Genomic DNA, 21,797 nt, shown 5'->3' with positions numbered 1-21,797 from the left:
TTCATGATCCACAGAAACAAAGTCTGAGAACCAACTTTACAGTTCCTGTGTCTAAATACCAGAAGATAAATAAATCCATGCAGGAAAATTCCATTTCAGATACTTTCTTTATATTATCTGTATTATATTTATATCTGGCCCTTCCTCCAAACAACCCCAAGGCTTATTTAGTTGTATCTTCTTTTTTAAAAAAATCATGAAATATATTGGCTGAGAAATTGTGGCTGGTCCAGTATCACCCACTGAGCTTCCTAGATGTGGGGCAGTTTAATTAATAGAAGGATACCCATAATGCTGTGTTTAAACCCTAATTTTTTTCATCAAGGTTCATACATTTTTATCGCATTACATTTAGTGAAATGCAGCGGTGGAAAAAACCACTCTTATTCATGTAGAATGCACATCTCAGAAGTAGATGCTCAGAGAAAAGTATGCTCAGAGAAAATTAATCCTCAGTAAATCTGCCATTCTTTGCAGCCTAAATTATATGATGGGTTAGGTTTACCATATTTTGAAAAGCAAAAAGGGGGGGGGACCCATTTACTGACTACTTCAAAACACCAATCTCTATGATGTCTCTCACTTTAGATACCTGTACTGTATAATCTGTGATAGAGGGACAGTGTGGTGCAGTGGTTTGATCACTGGACTACAACCCTGGAGACCAGGGTTTGATTCCCCACTCAGCCATGGTAACCCATTGAATGACCTTAAGCAAATTACACACTCTTAGCCCTAGAAAACCCCATGTTAGAGTCACCTTAGGGTCAATATAAATCGGAAATGATTGAAGGCAACAATAACCTGTGATAATTGCTAATATTCCCAACCTTCCCTATATTTAAATAACAATTTTGCCTTTCCTTTTCCCCTTCCCTACCTCTTCTAACAGCCTCCTCACCTGATCCATCAACCTCTGTGTGGTTGGAGGCTTCCTTGGTGAGTTCACTTTCCACTGTCTGCCTCCCTTCTTCCCCCACACTCTCAAATTTCATCCCCCATACCCACTGTGAATAGTTCACCAGGCCAGCACCAATCCCTTCTTCTAGCTGAGCTCTCAATTGAGTTGGAAAGATGGCAGTGGCAGACAGGAGGCAAAGCAGCACTTGACATTTTAAATCCCTGAAAATTTTAAAAATCTCCCTGGACAGAAATTTTCTGGAAAAGAGGGCAATTCCAGGAAAAGGAGGATGTATGGTAACCCTAGAATGGATGCATAGCTTCAATGGTAGGGTAGGCTTATTTTGTGGGTGACAGATCTGCAGATTGGTATCTCCCCTGTTCTTCATGAAAACCAACACAAAACAAAGATGAAGAGGCATGGTTTTGCCAAAGCAGATCACCTTTGATGGGACTGTCAAATAACATTTGTTAGCTGACAATGTAAGCCAATAGTTTTGGGTTTACAGTAATTGCACACGCTTTGTTTAAAAATTTCCCCAGCAGTATGTGCCCGTTACCTGAAGCGATGGAGCAGGTCCCAGTTGTATGTCTGTCTCTAACCCTTGGCCTACCATACATGACATAACAATCACTGTGGCCTCTGCTCCGTCACTTTGCAATGCGATTCTATGTAGTTTTATTTGAATAACATAAAATAACATATATAATGTTATTTATGTTATTTTCCACGTGAAGAACTCCTGTAAACCTTGCCGTTTTGAAACTCAGTGAGGCAGGCGTCTTAGACAAGCTGAAAAACAAATGGTGGTACGATAAAGGTGAATGTGGACCCAAGGACTCTGGAAGTAAGGTCAGTTGCTGCAGTTCGGGACCTACTATTGTGTTCACAAGAGAGAGTTAATGATCACTTAAGAATGGAAATAAGTCAGCTATTGAACAGTGATCGTGTAGAAGATGCTTATCCTTTTCTTCCCAATCCCAGTGGGACAAAAAGAAGTTTTTGCTTGGATTTGTAAAATCTGCAGGGGGGGAAAAAGTTGCAACACAATAAAAGGATTCCCACCTTCATTAAAATCCTTCATCAAGAGCTTCACCCAAGGCACAATCCCAAACACCAAGCCTTACATTGCTTCAGTGTTCAAGGCACAGAGGTTCCCCAGATATGAACGACCCACTGACTACATCTTCCTGCAGGTTCTCTTCTGACAGACATGGAACGCTAGATTCAGGATGGCCTTGCTGTTTGGTCTTAAAAACTACAGTTTGCTCTTTAGAGGCCATTTATTATATTATACAGTCATGTGTCATGTGCCTCACTTAGCAGTGGTACCCTATTCCAACAGACACTTCTGTTAAGAAGCTGGTATTCATTCAAGGGAAGCTTGCAGTTCTGAACTGCCCTAGAAGGCTGACTCCTATTGTTTGCCTGCTTTAAAAAAAGGGGGAAGGCAGGCAGGCAGGCAGGCCCTGCTCTCTGCTTTTTTGACAATATTTGAGGGGGAAGTAAAATTAATTAATTAATTAAAATGTTATGCCTCCACAATGAAGGCCTTGTGAAAACACTTTTGCATGGTGTTATCTCACCATCTTTGTAATGTTTTATTTACTGAGAAAGCTGTTGGAATATACAATAATATAGCTTTAAACTATTACAACAACTACACTCAGTGGTCATTGTGGTGGGCAAATTTCAGCCACCTCAGAGTATAAAAAAATTAATCCTGAGCCTCACCCCATTTAAAAATAAGCTGAATGCTAAAGGCAAGGCTTACTAGATTACTTAATTATTAATATAAGAAGTGTGGCATAATGTCAAATCCTGAAAAATGTAATTAGCCTCCAGAATTGTGATGCTGGTTGTGCCCATCTTTTTGAAATCCTGAAACGTGAAGTGAGCAGTTTTGATCCAAATCAATTTACTAGTGTCAGTTATAGAAAACTCATTGTTTCAATGAGATTTACAAAAGTACAGATTTACCATTCAGCAGTTTCTTTTCCCAGTAAGTGTACTCTAGTTCTCACTAGCAATTTGATTCAGGTCAGTGTGCCTATGCAGGTCATAGCAAAATAAACAATAACAGTGTGACAACGTAAACTCAGAATTAAGAATATACTGGTTTAAAATGCTTTTTAAACAATATTGTAAAACCAAAACTCACATTTTAAATTAAAACTGCATCAGACATGTAGCCACTATGTCATAGCTATGACTGAACTGCCCATTTGGCCCCTGAAATGCAATCAGCCATTCAGAGTGATGGAGGTCTGTGCTGCTCCCAAGAGGGGTGCTGCAGGATGACATGATCAGCCCTCAGGTGATGCCATGAGGAGCGGAAGCAGGCAACTGTCACAATTCTTCATTGCAACCTCACTTGTTGGCAGGAGAGGACTGGTCACATCATCCTGTAGCACACTGTGCTTATCATTGGAACAGACCTCCATTGTTCTGGAAGGCTGACTGGCTTTTAAGGTGAGTCTTGGGATCATTTGAAGTTGTGGCAATAGTGCCATGAACACAAATGAGAATATGAATAAATTATGGTGACCTAAATCTTGTCTACTCCAAATTCCCCACAGGCTCACTGCATCCTTTTGATATGAGGCAAGGCCAAAACCCTAAATCAGGCATGGACTGTCTTGATGACATCGACACCCAATCCAGCCTTCCATCACCTTAACATGAATGTTAAAACCTTAGCATTTGCTCTGGGTTTTCAGCTCTCTTCACAGCAGCAACAACAGGCAGCCGTCTTCCCACACAAGTTACCTGGTGTTGCTACTATGGGTGTGAGTTGCTCTGACCCCATAATGAGGCACTCAGCACCAATAACATGTCTGAGGCCCTCATTGTGACCACAGAGGTGGTGCTGGGCAGTGCACGGGGATTATGTGGGAAGGTAGACATCCATGGTCACTGTGGAGAAGGTACAGGTAATGGCAGGAATTGGAACCAGAATACTCCATAACTGACTAACAGGATGCCAGCCATATTTTCCAAACTGAGAGAAACTCAGACATGCCAAAATTCCCAGGGCTGTACCCAACTGACCCAATGAAGAGAATGCAATTAACGGTTGGGAATGGGCTTGTACCTGCACAACAGTGCTCCCCCTGGCTTTCCAAATATGCTAGACCCACTTCTTTTTCACTCCAACACATTGCAGTGATTTTCTGAAACCAGAGAACTTTAAAAAGTTCCCTTTGTCAGCATGGTAGGAAAGGGTGGCAGCTATTCACTCTGGCTTTAAAAAGACTCTCCATTGTGCTGAACCTTGTTTCCAAAATAGTCTCAGCCTCTGGATTAGCTCTGTAAAAGTTCTGACTGAAACCCAGACAGATTCACCACCGGAGGAGGAGTGAAAGGAAAAAAAATCTCATTATGCCCAGAAATCTCCCTACTCACATTGTAGATGTGGACTCCATGGCTGTAACGTGAAAATGCATTTGCTTGAGTTGTAAAAAGTGATTTAAACATCATAGACATTAAATCCACTGTTATTTAACTAATGGATAGAAAGCTAGTCAGGTGTTTTATTTTGCTTTTCAAATAAATATATGAGGACACATTTAGTGTAAAAGGAATCACCACCATAGATCATGAAGCTGTTTTAATGATCCTCTAAAAGTCCCATGCTCAGGCCGCCATTAAATGTCAGGAGAAAGAGAATAGATATACTTTATTGATGCCACAGTTAATTGCTCTAGACTATTTCACAGCCATTCATAACCAAGGGACTAAACACATCCTAAAGTATTGGTTTAGCACTTGTAATGTTTTTCAATGTCTTTTGTTAAGTTTTTTGTTGTTTATATGTGTGTTTGTTTTGCAAACTAGGACAGACCAATTCTCTTGAAGGCATTTGTCAGTGGCTGTCTTTCCCCCCTGTTTATACCCATTAAATCACTACTACTGTCTCTGTATACACTGTACTGTAGTATTTGTTTGCTCTCCCAGCATCTTGTTCCCTGAATTTAACACCCAAACTTCTGTTTCCACAGGACAAGACAAGCGCCCTGAGTCTCAGCAACGTTGCCGGTGTCTTCTACATTCTGGTTGGCGGCCTGGGCTTGGCTATGCTGGTGGCTTTGATAGAATTCTGTTACAAATCCAGGGCAGAGGCGAAGAGAATGAAGGTGGCAAAGAGTGCACAGACTTTTAATCCAACTTCCTCGCAGAATACCCAGAATTTAGCAACTTATAGAGAAGGTTACAACGTATATGGAACCGAGAGTGTTAAAATTTAGGGGTAGGACTTAGGGCCTACTACAGTGAGTGGATGATGCATCATCTTGTCCTGCAGTGTTGTGACCTGTCTGTCCAGTGGTGGTCCCTGCTTGCTTCTCAAAGAGAGCTTCCTCTTTTTTGGAAAACCAATTCAATTAATTTTGGCTGCAGATGTTTAGTATACTTCCTTATATGTGACAATAGACATCTGCATTGCAAGAGTTTTGCTTTTCTTTTAATAAATGCATTGGCATATATACATGTATATATTTGATACAATTTTGTATGTACATATATGTGTGTGCGATATATAATAGTATCAAATATATACATGTATACAGGTACATATCCATCAGAAGGGGACATTTATAATTATGTGAAATTTTAGAGGTTGTGGTGAAATTTTAGGTTTGTTGATGAAGAGTCAGACCAAGTAAGATTTCTCACTTTGCTTGTTTGTGTAGGAAGGGCTGGACATGCCAAATTTATTATAGGCACTATAGGTTTTATATAGCAGGAGGCTCTTCTAATCTATGCAGTTGACTTAAGGGAGTCTGTTTCATTTCTCATCTTGGTAGTTCCCTCTATGCAGCCAGTTTAGTTAGTTGGAATACTTCCTTCCTTGGGATATTTCAACAAGAATAAGTCTCTAAGTATGATGTAGTGTTTTGATGTATGATGTAGAGCTCTAGGAGACCAAGACCTGAGTGGTTTTTCACCTACAGAAACCCACTGGGTGATCATGGGTATATCACCTCTCAGCATAAGAGGAAGGAAATGGCAAATCACCTCTAAATTAATCTTGCCAAGAAAATGATAAAATAGGGCTGTGATAAGTCATAGTTAACTTGAAGTCAAACAACAGCCCAAGTCTCTGATTAACTGGTGCTATTTGTAGTTTCAGGATATAACAATGGTCTCTACCATAGATGACTTTTGCTCCCTGCAGGGAGGGGATTGGTGCCGCTGCATGCGGTTGCAGTGGCACCAATCCAGGGCGAAATGCCGCCTATCTGTACAGCCCATTTATAGCATTCTGGAATAGATAGGGCATTGCTGTGATCCAATAGAAATTTTCATTTGTTTTTATTTCTTAATAAATATGCCTTGCTTATAAGTAAGTTTGCACAGAATTGGGCTATATGTAGGATTGCAGACATTGCCCTTGGGACTTCCATCATAAGCACACTGGCAGAGCTTTATGCTCCACCTGTGAGAAACAGGATCTTGGCCTAGGATTATAGCCTGTGCGTTTGATAAATACATTGTAAAAATCTCAGTTGAGGCAGATATCTTTCCCATCCGAAGCTGTTAGTTAATTCTCCTGCATTTTTATAGCCAGACTTTCCTTCAGTGAACTCAAATTAGCTTTGCTTCATTGACAGAGAACACAGCTTGGCAGCTTTAAATACTACTGCAAATCTCCTCTGTACAGGTAAAGTATAGATGGCTAGAGCAAAATGCAGGTTTCACTGATACAGTACAAAAGAAGCACAAATAGAGGCTGAAAGGAATTAAAGATGCTATAATGTCAAATATATATTTAGCCAGACTAGTTGGCACAATAATGTAGCAAAACTGTTTGTAGTGTGATCCTGGACAAATCAGAAGGGAACATTGTTGTAGATAGAAAATTTCCAAAAAGGAAAATAGGCCAGAATTCCTCTCCTTGACACCCTAGTTATCTTTCTAGGGCTGAAAGAAAAAGAATTGTTGCCAACTTCATTCAAGTTTAATGTTACTGCATCCTCATAGACCCAATGAAGATAGCAAGAATAATACTAAAATAGAAAGATAGAATCTTAGAGTGAAAGAGCTGCAAGAGCCATCTAACCCAAACCCCTTCATGCACTCCAGAATGATAGCCACCCAACCTCGTTTTAAAGACCTCCAAAGAAGTTCCTCATTGTCTAGGGCAGTCTATTCCACTTTCAAACTGATCTTACATTAAATAAATTCTTCCTAATGTTGAGGTGGAATTTCTTTTCTTGTAATTGGAATGCATTAGTTATTTTCTAGTCTCTGGAGCAGCAGAAGACAAGCTTAAAACTCAAGGGCAAAATTATGTGAATACCTAGCCACAGCAGTGTTTTCAATGCACATTAATAATAGTATCAGTAATTTTAGAGAATTAAAATCATACACTTGCACACACATATGCCCAATAGAACTTAGCTACTGAGTGACAGTATTAAATGCTAAAGCAGACGTTTTGTTGTCATATCACAAAGATTTAAATTAAATAACTACTACTTATTACATTTATTTATTATTTGCATAACATCAGAGCACACAGGACTATGATCAAGTCCCTGCCCCAGGGAGATTGCAGAATAAAGGTGCAGCCAATACAAAGTAGAATACAGTCGTCCCTTCGGGATTTATTCAAGGATGAACCTCTGATTTTAGAAACTGAAGTGGAAGCTGTACTCAAGAACACTTGGCAAATCACCAGAAATAGATGACATACCAATAGAGCTGCTTCAGTCTACAGGGACAGAATCTACTCTAATTCTAATGAAATGTGTCAACAAATATGGAAATCAAAACAATGGCCCATAGATTGGAAATGTTCAATGTACAGTCTAATCTCCAAGAAAGAGAACACCAGAGATTGCAGTAATCACAAGACCATTGTGCTATTTTCCCATGCAAAGTGATGCTCAAAATTCTACAATAAAGACTTTCCCCATATATATGGAGTGAAAAATGCCAGATGCCCAAGTTCAGGTTCAGGAAAGGAAGAGCTACAGTCACAGTCTTGTGAGTTTGATATCAGCCAGAGGTCCAGGGTCGACTCAGCCTTGCATCCTTCCCAGCATGTTGGGTGTAATTAGCTTAGACATTGTAAACCACTTAGGGAGTGCCTAAGTGCACTGACAAGCGGTATAGAAATGCACTTGCTATTGCTATATTGCTGTGTTGTTGTTTTTTTGGATAATACAGCACACCAAAGAATTTCAAAAGAAAATTAACCTAGGCTTTATAAATTATGGTAAAGTCTTTCATCATGTAGATCATGAAAAACATTGGATTGCTTTTAAAGAAATGGATGTGCCACAGTATTTGATTGTCCTGGTGTGAACCTGTACTCAGGACAAGAGGATACCAAAAAACAGAATGCTTTCCAATTAGCAAGGGGGTCAAGCAAGGCTGTTTAACTTGTATGGTGAATGCATCATACATAAAGACAGATTAGACTTGGAAGAAGGTGGTGTGAAAATGAGAGGAAGGAACATGAACAATTTAAGATACGCAGATGACATCTTACTAATAGCAGAGAATAGCAAAGATTTTGTTTAATTACTCTAAAAAGTCAAGGAAAAGAATGCAAAGGCAGATTTACAGTTGAACATTAAAAAAACAAAAAATAATGACCATATATGATTCACGTAACATTAAAGTAGATTGAAATAGTTAAAGATTTTGTTTAGCTTGGCTCAGCCACTAATCAGATTGGAATGGAATGGAAGCATGGGAATTAAAGATGCTATAATGTCAAATATATATTTAGCCAGACTAGTTGGCACAATAATGTAGCAAAACTGTTTGTAGTGTGATCCTGGACAAATCAGAAGGGAACATTGTTGTAGATAGAAAATTTCCAAAAAGGAAAATAGGCCAGAATTCCTCTCCTTGACACCCTAGTTATCTTTGTGCAGACAAAATGAGTTGTTTGTTTCCTTATATAAAATGGAGCATTTAACTGAATATGGGATGTTTCACCTGCAACCATCTATTAATACTGGCTAGGACATAGTTTAGGAAGTTTTTTTGACCCTAGTAATTTGTTCCTGTTAGTGATTACAGTATATTTTTTAAAGATAAATGCAGTGTCGTTACTTGTTGCCAAGTTTTAAAAAGTAACTTGGATGTGTTACTTGTTCCATTACTTCTTGCTTTTCGTGTTTTTTTATTTTTATTTTTATTTTAAATGAAGAATTGTTAAGAAAATTACATGAAAACATGAGAAGCCCCTTCAAAGTCACTAGGGGACAAGTAGCTATAAAACATCAGCCACTACACCTCCCAAATCCTACCATTCCCACTCATTAGACTGATGATGCACTGGTTAAATGTCAGTCCTGCAGCCACAACATTGTAAATTCGATCCTGGAGGGCTCCAAGGTCCACTCAGCCTTTCACCTTTTTGTAAGTTGATAAAATGAGTACCCAGCTTGTTGGCGGCAATTGGCTTACACATTGTAAACCAGTTAGTGCTAGTATACTGATAAACGATATAGAAGTGTACTTGCTATTGCTATGTCTCTGAAGTAATCCATTATTGTAGCACAAGCTCCCAGCCATGTATCCTTTGCCATGCCTAAATTGCTCTAACTGGACAAGCAAGGCACACCTGTGTTAGCACTAATTCTCCCTTCTCCCAAAAGTCATAGAAAGTGTGCCCAAGGGCTGGATGTGATCCTCAACCTCATTTTTTTCATGCCTGCATTCTGGAACCCCACAAAATATCCTCTCAATTACTGGCCATAAAAAACGCACCCCCCCACTGGCCACAATAGCATGGCAATTTTGCCATGGTTTCCCTTCTGGCACAGGAGAAGCCCTTTTCAGACTTTTTCAAAATCCAATTTTACTTCCTGATTGAAAACCAGGAGGATATAAAGACAGGGTAAAACTGTCACTGAAAAAAAGGGCAGACGGTGGTAGGACAGTCCTCCAAGGTGCTAAGGTGGGCCAAAGTGGCTGTTCAGCCCCAAGAAGTTGCCACTCCTATTACTTTAGAACACAGAAGACTGTTTATTGTTAGAATCATTTAGAACTGAGCTGTCTGATCTCTAGTCCAGCGTCATGCACAACCCAAACAAGAAGAGATGTTGAGAAAAGGTGTAGATGTTTCACTACACAGAATAATGAAGAATCAACTACATTCATTTTGTCCTGCTTTTTTCCATCTAGCATTCATTTTCATACTGATCCTTTTTAAAATATGGCTTTAATTCTTCCAAAATAAAAAACCAGTGCAAAAAAGACCTCTCAGAGAATGGCCTTGCCGTAATCTCTGTTACTACAGGAAGGAAAACTGATTGTCTCAATGTATCATGAGCGTCCCTTTGTGTATATTTTCTTATGTGTGTCTTGCTCTTGTCCCCCTGTATGTGGCCGAGATTTTAGCAAGGAAATTTGTTTTATTACGATGTTGAAATCAATGAGACATTGCTCAGAATCAGCGCAACCAGTTTACTTCCATGATACTTATGTACCCTTAACTTTAACTTCTTTAAATTATCAGTACTGCTTTGGATCCAGACTTAGTTATGTTTAGGGTAAATCTAATAAAATCAATGGTAGTTTTGACTAACCGATGATCATGATTATTATTATCATTATCATTATTATTATTACAGTGAATAATTTGTAAGCAGGACTAAGTTTGGATCCAAGTCATTATAATTAATCCATTTTTAAGAGCTGTTATTAGTACTTATATTTTAGGTTTTGTGCATTGGTTTGAAAAAATTGTAACCTTCTTAAATTGTGTTGAAAGAAAAGTAGGATTAAAGTGTCAGGAAGGAAGAGGGGAGGGAAGGGAAGGGAAGGGAAGGGAAGGGAAGGGAAGGGAAGGGAAGGGAAGGGAAGGGGGAAGTTGTGCCACTGATATCAGTAGAAGAAATAGGCATGTTTAAATCTTTTCTTCTGTTAAATCATTGAGACTTTAAAAGATAGCTCAGCTTGTCACTGAAATGTATAGAAAATGGACATTTAAAAAAAAAACTTTGATGATTATAGCCAGTGTCAATCTGATCTTGCCTTTATATTTGCAAGCTAATTTATGAACAAATTCCAGGCCTGCAGTCTTACTGCTCTCATATACATAAAAACTGATAAAGAGAGAGAAAGAGAGATAGAATGAGGGAGGGAGGACTGATACCTAAATAAACTGGGAACATTGTGAGATTTTACTCAATCCCCAGTGCATTTGGCTTTTACTAAATTTTGGCATAGCTAGAATCTAGTTTGATTTCTTTGGTTTTAAAAAGTGTAAAAATGCATGTATATTATATGAACCATTAACATGATAATGCAGATGTCTACGTAATAGATATTTTTGGTGTTTGCTGTGTACTATTCTATTGAGGACTAAAAATATTGTAACACTTCCTTTTTACTTCCTCCCTCCCCTTTCTTTTTTATGTTCTTTTTCCTGCCTCCTAGCTGACCTTTTCTGAAGCCATACGAAACAAAGCCAGATTATCCATCACAGGGAGCGTGGGGGAGAACGGCCGAGTCCTCACTCCCGACTGCCCAAAGGCTGTACACACCGGAACTGCAATTAGACAAAGTTCAGGATTGGCGGTAATTGCATCAGACCTACCATAAAAACCAAAAAAATAATCGAGTGCCTTAATTAAACTGTGTCAGTGACTGATGGGAATACAGCACGGACTGTAACACGACACGGGAAATGTCATTGATGAACTTAGAAAATGGGCTGAGTATGGGAAGGGCATCCAAATATGCCAGACATCATCAGCAACAAATGCGTGCATGGTCTCAGCTCAGAAAACCCAAACTCAGATTTTATATCAGGAAAAAAAATATTCATAATTTAGTTTTCTTGGGAGCGGGAGGAGGGGGTTGGGAAAGAAATATTAACAGCAACAAATTTCACTTGAGTGGACTTTTAAAAAAAACTAATAAGACTTGCCAATTTAGCGCATTAAAACTGTGAAGAACACACTTGAGGAAAGACTACATTGTGGTCTTTGTCTCGGCAAAGTGGGGAACCAATTGCTATAGAAATCAATGAACATGCTAACCTGTGTCTCCGGACGATCAACATTATACAATGGGAAGATTATCCAGCTGTGGAAACCAGTCACTAAACTGTGATAAGAAAATAAATATGTAAATCCTGTGAAAAAAATAAACAAATTACTTTTTTCTTTGGGAAAAAAAGAGGAATATTGAAACATGCTTGCTTTTTAACGGATGTAAATTCAGTAGAGGACAACACAATTCTTTTTTCTAACCATCTTAGGGAACAATTCATTGCAATAATTGATATAAAATGCCATCACTGTAATAAAATTCAAAGACTTTTTTTTATAAACTTTGTTGGTCATCCTCTCATTTGCTGTTACCGTCATTCTGTTCCATCATTCAGTGTTCCACGGATTTGCATCTGTCTAACTACAAGAAACCAACAAATACGTTTAGAGAACACCATCAGTCTGCAGTGTAGAATCAAAGAGACTACGGGTCACTCATGTTACCGATATTATTTATAATCTTGTTCTGTGTAAGAAACGGTGGTTTTTGTACCCACCAAAAAAGAATAAAACAACAAGCGTTTCTTTTAATACCTACTGACCTGGAGTGGTTTCCTGACCATCCGAAATGCTGTCCAGAAACAGGTCAACAGAGCAAGGGAGAATTGTATCACAGTGAATTTGGGTGCTGATGACATGAAGTGTGACCAACCATGATTTTTTGACTATCTGGACAGAGAAACAGCAGACTTTTCTTGGCTTTGACACTAATTCACTCCAGTGTGGTCGCATATGCTGCTGGCAGGGTGGCATATATCCTGTTGAAAAACAACAACTTTGTTCCAAGGGAATTCCCAACCCTGCTACAAGAAATGTGCATATATTATGCAAATTAAACAAATGTGCTTGATTTCTCCCCATTGCATTTTTTTTACTGTTTTGCATAACATACTCTGATTCTGCTCATCATGGGAAGGGACAAAGAACACGTTAAACACAAGCCCACACTACAAAGCATTACAGTGCTTGTTTATTCTTCCCGTTTCTGGGATTTCACCATGAACAGTTTCCACCCTTCTCAGCTTCTTCTGCTGCAGAATTTCATTGTACTACACACTGATCTGAGCAAGCAGTCATAAAGGAACAGACAGGGAGATGGTACATGCTAAGAATCCAGGGCAGCTATGACATTGGGCTTTGGATTTATGTGAGACGTTCACAAAGTATAAGTGACCCTTTGCTCCTTTCTTGCAAACACTCTGGAATTACTTTTTCACTTTCTGGACAGTGGTTGGCATTGTATAAGGTAGTTACAGATCCATAACTGCCTCATATTCAGTAGCATTATAGTCACAAACATGGCACATTTTCCACAATTGTAAATTCACCCCTCCTTAGCAGCCAGCAGCCTCATCATGCAAAAGAGGCCTGTTTAGCTTGTGATGAGGGTGCAGGAGGAGGACATTTCCAACTCTCTCCTACCAGCCAACAAGGCTGCAACAAGTAGAAGCAGGACTCTTGTCATAATTCCTCCTTGCAGGGACATGGACAAAGTACCTTGAATTCCCCCCAGGCTTGCCGCATCCTGTTTACATGACGAAAGGCAAAAACCCCAAATCAGGTGTGGACTCTCTTCTTGACACTTACATACGATTTGGGGCTTTCTACTCCTAACCTGCATTGAAATATCTCACCTTTTGCTGCATGTTTTCAGCTCTCTTTGCAGTAGTGGCAGCAGCAGCCTTCACTTGCAGTAGATGGCAAGCTGCTTGGTACTGTTGCTGAGGGCGCAAGTCACTTTGAGCTCAAAACAAGGTACCCACCATCAATAACATAGTTGGGCACCTCATTCTGGTCTCAGCAGTGGCACTGGGCAGCATATTTAGACCGTGTAGGAGAGCAGCCACTTATTGCTTGCTACAAAAGCCAAAAACTCGTACCAAAAGAGAGCAGGTAAACAGAGGAATTTGGGGTCAATTCAGGGCCATAATTCTGGCAATTGAAGACAAACCCACAGCCTCACTCACTGGTGAAATGGAGCTGGAAACATTATCTTTAGATACCCCAATGAGACTGCTGTCTGTTAAGGAGAGCTTGGGAAGTTGTGCCAGGAGATGTTACAGTTGGCCCTTTGTATGCACGGGGTATCCATTTCAGACTCCCCTACAGATAAGGAAAAAATGCAGGGCGTCATGTCCTGTTGTTCCCAATGGTGGCATGACATGTGCGTGGCCACTAGTGCAGCCATGTGCAGCATGCACCGCTATTGAGAGCAATGCGGCTTGCACACTCATATGCACAGATGCCAATACCGCACAGGTCGAGAGTCCACTGTACTTAATTACACATTTGTAACTAAGTAAGTAATGCAGAATATTGTTGAATATCTTTCTTTCTGGCTATAGTAAGACTGGGTATTAAGGGAGTGGTGTAAATTATTCGTTTATTTACATACCACATTTAAGATAGGATAAAAATGTACTTTCTGTGGGTTGTTTGTTTTTAACCTTTTTTTGTTTACCCTTGGGCAAAATACAAGCCATGGCTACTGGGACAAGATACATCTCCCCTCTCCACCTCCCCAAAATCCTTCACTCAGCTTCTTTCCATTGTCAACAACTCATTTGACAGATATAGTGGGCAGTCAATGAAATGCTGATTTGGTAGTCTGCCTTGACCTCTTTCTATGCCTCAGAGAGGCTGTTCACCTTAAGCAAATAAATACATTTAACACACAGTGGGTTCTTTTATGTATTCCATTAAAACACAGAGTCTTGGGAAGGGAATGTTAGTGACACCTCTGGTTCTCAGCCAGCATTAATCTGGCCTACATATAGCTATAAATGGAGAACACCTTCTCTTACACTCACTATAGAGAAGAAGGCTGCATATCTAAGCAAAATGTGCTGAGTGCAGCTGATGTCCCTGCTCATTGTATGAGCATTCACTACCGTTTTTGGTTTTCATTTGTGCTAGGTTCTCTCCTTAACACCAGCAGATCTGTGGCTTAAAGGAAGCCTGGGTTATGCCCACACAACAGACATTTGTGGAGCAATATGATTTCTTCATTGCTCAGTATGAAAGAGCAATTTTTCAGTCACTGGGGGTTGACATATACTTCTAGACAGGCAGAAAATAGTAGTAGGTGAAGGAGATACATGTCAGTCTTTCTTCTCCTTCAGTGCAACTGGGTTCTCTCACTCTGTACAGTTATAGTACACTGGGCCCTTGGTATCTGCTAGGGTTTGGTTCCAACAACCCCTGGGAATACTGAAATCCATGGATGCTCAAGCCCCATTATATATTTTTTGTAGTTGTGTGCCTTGAAGTAATTTTTTTATTATTATTATTTATGACGACCCTAAGTCCTATCATAGGATTTTCTTGGCAAGTTTCTTCAGAGGAGATTTGCCATTGCCATCCTCTGAGGCTGTGAAAATGTGACTTCCCAAGGTCACTCAGTGGGTCTTTATGTTCGAGCGGGGAATCAAATCCTGATTTCCAGAGTCGTAGTCCAGCACTCAAACCACTATGCCATGCAGCCTCTCTCTCATTATATACAATGGCTTAGTAATATGGCATCCTTTATATAAAATGGCAAAATCAAGGATTGCTTTTTGGAATATATATGTGTATGAATATTTTTGACTCATGGTTGGTTGAATCCATGGATGCATAATCTATGGTTATAGAGGCCCAACTGCACTATATTTCCACTTTAATTGCCATGGCTACATCCTATGGAATCCTGAGGTTTGTAGTTTCATGAGGAACTGGAGTTCTCTGACTGAATTCTGATTGCCTCTCTCTAAACAGCTAATTCCAGAATTTCATAGGATGAAACCATGGCAATTGAAGTGGAACCATAGTGCTTTAAAGTCCAATATAAAATGGCCCCAAAGGCAAAAACTATACTGAGATAGCATTGCCCAGTCATAGCAGGCATGAAGGCAGTTTGGCTTTTAGTCTAAGTCTGTAACTTGTAATAGGGGGTCTTGGCCTTCCGCCGATGAAGTAAGTCTCTGTTTAGCAGATTTTAAGTTATTTGGGAAAGTTCTATTAAAATATATATATAAATAAACAAATATACAGGTCTGAATGCTATGGGTTAGCCCTGACTAGAGATGACCCATCAAATCAATTGCTCATTGGTGCATGAACACATAAGTAAATCCCACTGATTCAATGGGTCTACTCTAATTGGTACTAAGGATGGGATTTAGGCAAACAAGTGACTGGAATAGCTGTTACCTAAAAGGATGGTGTCCCAGGAAAGCAGCCACAAATTAATATACTTTAGGGGAATCAAATTATGTTTTGGCCAGGACAACAACAGTCAGCCTTAGTATCTTACCCTATTTATAATGGTTCCAAATCACACAGAACGCCAGAAGCAGTTCCAAATAGGTTTTTGTACTTTTATTAAGAAAATAACACAAACACACATGCTCACAAGAACTAACGAAGCAAAGATAGGAGAAGGTGAATAGTAGAGGCCTTGCTAACAGTGATACATTACTGATCTTGAAGCGTGGTTCAAACTGATGGGTGTCCAGAATGGAGAGGGCTCAATAACCGCCTTGGGAAGTGGAGTGGCCACCTTATTGATGAGCCTAGTAGAACCAAAAGAGTGTATGCCCAGTTACAAACTAGACAAAACTGTTATTGTATAGGTTAGTGGTCCCCAAACTTTTGGGGGCTAACATCTCCTTTTCTTTTGCATGGCAATCCTAGCGTCCCCTTGCACATATTTTTTGATATTAGATGTACTGTTCTCCTTGTAGTCATGCTGGCCAAATGCGTATGGAATAGTATCTGACAATACTGACTCCCTCAACTTAGTAAAGGAAATGAGTCCTACCCCCTACAGTTGGACATGACTAAAAACCTTTACCTTTACCTTTTCTACTGAGAATTCAAAACAGCCAATCTTGGTTGCTGCTCCCTTTACACCCACTCACCTTGGAAGCAGTGACCAAGCAGCTTGATGGGCAGTGACCAAGAAGCTTCTTGCTTGTGTCAGCCTTGCAGCTAAGGCCGGCACAGGCGAGAAGCTTCTTGGTTGCTGTTTGACTGGCTGCTCAGTCGCTGCTCCCTTTGAGCCCTGTCATCCTGGGTGAAGCAACTGAGAAGCTGGCTGAGCAGCGACCAAGAAGCCTCTTACCCGTGCCAGCCTTGCAGCAAAAGCCAGTGTGGACAAAAGGCCTCTTGGCTGCTATTCAGGCAGCTGCTCAGATGCTGTTCCCAGGGTGATTAGGTGCAAGGGAGAAGTTTCTTCCTAGAGAGGAGGGAATGTCAGTTCTTCATTGGGACAGAGATAGGCACAGCCGGCATGTGTGTGTGTGTAGGGGGTTTACAAAGGCTGCATGCTTTGGACTGGAGATTGCTGTGGACTGAGAATGGGAGAGATTTTAACTACAGAAGCTGCTCCTAGACAAACGAATCTTTCCAAGAATCGAGCACAGATACTTTTTCCCCAGAGACGTCTTCCCCACACAGCTTGAAGTGTCTATACTCCCACAAAAAAAATTATTTCTTCTGCTACCTCTTCTCTCAGCCTGTCTGAGGAAACAAAGCAGGAACAGCAGAGCAGTTCCAACCTGCCAGCCAGGTCCCAACAAAACTCACAAAGCTTAAGCAGGGTCCCAAATCTGAAAGCACCTTTTTCTTGCCACTCCTACCCCTTCACCATGTGCTCTATCTCTTTGCTCCTGTCCGTCCCAAAATGGTGTTGCCCTGAGCCACAGAAGCAATGCCCTGTGCCCAAGCCTTGCACAAGTTTCCCAACTGCTACTACTAGCAAAAGAGGCTGGTAAGGGAGTGAACTCACATGGACAGGCAAAGAGCAGGAGACACCACTACACAAAATGATCAGAGAGGCTGTATGGTGGTTTTCTGGAGACCCTGAAAAGAAGTTTAATGTAATCCTCATAACCACCATGGTCCTAAAGACCACTGGTTCCCCTTGTCTCTCCTGCGCACCAACACTTTGACTGAAGGGCTCCCTGCCACCTCCTTTTGCCATCATGGCTCCCCTACTGCTCCCTTTCCACCTCACTGCCCCCCTGGATACTTTCACCACTCACTGGGGGGGAGGGGGGCGCTACCACTGGGAATCATTGGTCTAGGTGGTGGTATATATATCGAAAAGCAAGTCTTGAGGTAGTGATCAAGGAATGAATAGATTAACTCACTTCTAAATGGTTTTCCAGAGGATAAGAATGGTTGGGAGATGTAGTAAATGTTCAGACAACTGGTGTGAATATCTCAGACAAAAGAAAACTCCTTTCTGCTGGAGAAGTGCCCTTTGCTAGTGTATGGACAACCATCTCCCTTGGCCAGAATCCCATCATTGCCCTCCATAGAAAAAAGGGATTATGTTAATGCCACTGGCAGCCAGGTGGAGAGCATCTGGATAAAAATTAAAAAGGAGGGAAACAACAAGGATGTTATGGTGGGAGTCTACTACAGACCCCCAAGTCAGATGGAGGAATTGGATGATGCCTTTCTAGAACAGATGACTACACAGTCACAAAGTAGAGATGTAGTAGTGATGGGCGACTTCAACTATCCTGATATTTGCTGGAATTCAAACTCAGCAAAATCCTCAAAGTCTAGCAAATTCCTTACTTGCCTGGAAGACAATTTCATTGTCCAAAAGGTGGAAGAGGCAACAAGGGGGTTAGCTATTTTGGATCTGATTCTAACCAACAAGGATGACTTGGTTAATGGAGTGCAAGTGGTGGGATCATTAGGTGGAAGTGACCACGTTCTCCTGGAGTTTGTTATACAGTCGAAAGGAGAAGGCAGGCATAGTCAGGCATACATTCTAGACTTTAGCAGAGTGGATTTCAGTAAACTTAGAGAAGTATTGAGGGTGATCCTATGGTCAGCAATACTAAAAGATAAGGGAGTTCAGGACGGATGGGAGTTTCTCAAAAGGGAGATACTGAAGGCACAATTTCAAACAGTTCCAGTGAGAAAGAAAAACGGGAAGTGTCCCAAGAAACCAGGATGGATGACAAAGGAACTTTCAACTGAGCTAAGTTTTAAACAGAACATGTATAGGAAATGGAAAAAAGGGGGAAATCACAAAAAAAGAATTCAAAGAAATAGCAGACATGTGTAGGGGGTAAAGTCAGAAAAGCTAAAGCACAGAATAAACTCAGGCTTGCTAGAGAGGTGAAAAACAATAAAAAGGGCTTTTTTGGCTATGTCTGCAGCAAAAGGAAGAAGAAGGAAATGGTAGGGCCACTGAATGGAGAAGAAGGCAAAATGCTAACAGGGGACACAGAAAAGGCAGAATTACTCAACACCTTCTTTGCCTCAGTCTTCTCAGAAAAGGCAAAAGGTGCTCAACCTGAGGATAATGGAGCAGAGGACAAAATAGGGAAATTTCAGCACAGAATATTAAGGGTATTAAAAGAACTGGCAAATGTAATATCAGAGCCATTGGCAATAATCTTGAAAACTCCTGGAGAACAGAAGTCGTCCCAGGAGACTGGAGGAGGGCAAACGTTGTCCCCATCTTCAAAAAGGGAAAAAAAGAGGATCCCAACAATTATCGTCCAGTTAGTCTGACATCAATACCAGGAAAGATTCTAGAGCAGACCATTAAACAGAGTCTGTGAACATCTAGATGGTAATTCCTTAATCACAAAAGGTCAACATGGATTTCAGAGAAACAAGTCATGCCAGAGAAATCTGATCTCTTTCTTTAATAACATTACCAGCTTGGTAGATGGAGGGAATGCTGTGGATATAGTATATCTTGATTTCGGTAAAGCCTTTTACGAGGTTTCCCATGACATTCTTGCAAACAAGCCTGCAAAATGTGGGCTAGACAAGACAACTATTACATGGATTTGTAATTGGTTGACTAGCCAAATCCAAAGGGTGCTCAACAATGGTTCCTTTTCATCCTGGAGAGAAGTGACCAGTGGGGTCCCACAGGGTTCTGTCCTGGGGCCAGTGCTATTCAATATCTTTATCAATGACTTGGATGACAGAATTGGGGGCACACTTATCAAATTTGCAGATGACACCAAATTAGGAGGAATAGCTAATACTCCAGAGGACAGAATCAAAATTCAAAATGACCTGAACAGACTAGAAAACTGGGCCACAGCTAACAAAATGAAATTCAACACAGAGAAATGTAAGGTACTGCACTTAGAGCGGAAAAATAAAATGCACAGATATAGGATGGGGGACACCTGGCTGAATGAAACTACGTGTGAAAGGGATCTGGGAGTCCAAGTAGACCATAAGTTGAACATGAGTCAACAGTGCGATGCGGCAGCTAACAAGGCCAATGCGATTTTAGGCTGCATCAATAAAAGTATAGTGTCTAGATCAAGGGAATAGTGCCACTGTATTCTGTTCTGGTCAGGCCCCACCTGGAATACTGTGTCCAGTTCTGGGCACCACAGTTCAAAAAGGACATTGAGAAACTGGAGCGTGTCCAAAGGAGGGTGACTAAAATGGTGAAAGGTCTGGAGACCTTGCCCTATGAGGAACGACTCAGGGAGCTGGGGATGTTTAGCCTGGAGAAGAGAAGGTTAAGAGGTGATATGACAGCCCTGTTTAAATATTTGAAAGGATGTCACATTGAGGAGGGAGCAAGATTGTTTTCTGCTGCTCCAGAGAACAGGACCCGGAACAATGGATGCAAGCTACAGGAAAAGAGATTCCACCTCAACATTAGGAGGAACTTCCTGACAGTAAGGGCTGTTCGACAGTGGAACAAACTCCCCCGGAGTGTAGTGGAGTCTCCTTCCTTGGAGGTCTTTAAGCAGAGGCTAGATGGCCATCTGTCGGGGATGCTTTGATTGAGAGTTCCTTCATGGCAGGGGGTTGGACTGGATGGGCATTGTGGTCTCTTCTATGATTCTATGATCCTTGTGGTGGGAACCTTGCTTACTCCCTTGCTAGAGCCAACCAGATTTCTAAATATGGTATGGCTGGGTTTCTGCCTTGGGGTCACCTTTCTAGGTCACTCACTCCGGCATCCCTTTTAATACTAAATTGATACCAAATATGAGGGGCGATTGGGGACTTGGTCTTAGGGTAACATAAGTGTCACTCAGAGTAACCCACTGCACATAACTACCACAAGAATGATGCTTTACTCTGTTACAATTTTTTCACCTACTCCACTACAAGGTTTCAGATTCCTTGGCCAAAATCATGACAATTAGTCCCAACTAGAATAGGCCATTAAATCAACTGTTAAATGTTGAGTCACCACATAGGTAAATCCCATTGTTTCAGTGCTTACTAGCAATAGGATTCAGGCTCTCACCTCCAGTATGTCCCTACTGTGTGTTTCTCCTTTGTCTCTCACTGGCTACTACAGGCAGCAGTGGGAAAATCTGAAAAATTTACTTGTGGATGTTACTGCAGGAAAATGGAGGATTTATTTAGCATATTTTCAGTTTCCCACACAGGTGTAAGATGTAGCCTGGTTTCTACACATGGTATGGAGTAGACCAAACTCAAACAGGGGAGGTGTGTGATCATGATGAAAGTAGTTTAACATAGGTCTTGTTGAAAATACAGGTACAGATTGCCAAGGAGTAGATGATTTGAAGAGATGTGCACTGGATGCTTCCATTGTGCTCCAGCACTTCCAAGTCATTGTCCCAACTTCCACTTGGAACTGCCCCAATGTTTGGGCCGTGGCTCATCAGTTACTCCAATGGCTACCATTGAGCAACGGACAGTTCCTAGGTGAATATGGGCTTTCAACATACATAAGGCCATTTACATAAGTCTGAGGTAAAACATAAAGGAGTAAGCCTGAAGTAGAATGTCAGCCAAGATCTTTTTTGTGTGCGAGAGCCAGTCCCCTTGCCCCCCACAAAATAATCAGAGATCTATTAACTTAATATATATTAATATGAATACAAAAGTACTGTACCTTTGGAGCTATA

General features: G+C 40.8%; 1 protein-coding gene across 7 annotated transcripts in view; it reads left to right on the top strand.

Moving 5' to 3' along the window:
* LOC149319997 (glutamate receptor 4-like) overlaps positions 1-12,762 on the top strand; it is a 334,504-nt gene extending 321,742 nt beyond the window's left edge. The window contains exons 14-17 of one of the 7 annotated variants that reach the window (XM_089512740.1): positions 1,639-1,753; positions 4,903-5,037; positions 11,306-11,446; positions 12,258-12,762. In XM_089512740.1, coding sequence (XP_089368866.1) covers positions 1,639-1,753; positions 4,903-5,037; positions 11,306-11,446; positions 12,258-12,335 — 469 coding nt within the window. In that variant the 3' untranslated portion in view covers positions 12,336-12,762. Of the gene's footprint in view, positions 1-1,638; positions 1,754-4,902; positions 5,173-11,305; positions 11,447-12,257 lie in introns of those variants that run through there. The other 6 variants (XM_089512736.1, XM_089512742.1, XM_089512737.1 and 3 more) reach the window with 6 other exon arrangements.
* The last annotated feature ends 9,035 nt before the right edge of the window (positions 12,763-21,797 follow it).

The sequence above is a fragment of the Sceloporus occidentalis genome, unplaced genomic scaffold (assembly GCF_023333645.1).
Source record: "Sceloporus occidentalis isolate IW3139 unplaced genomic scaffold, rSceOcc1.0.p SCAF_2, whole genome shotgun sequence".
Lineage (NCBI taxonomy): Eukaryota > Metazoa > Chordata > Lepidosauria > Squamata > Phrynosomatidae > Sceloporus > Sceloporus occidentalis.
This window is presented reverse-complemented; position numbering and strand designations above follow the sequence as displayed.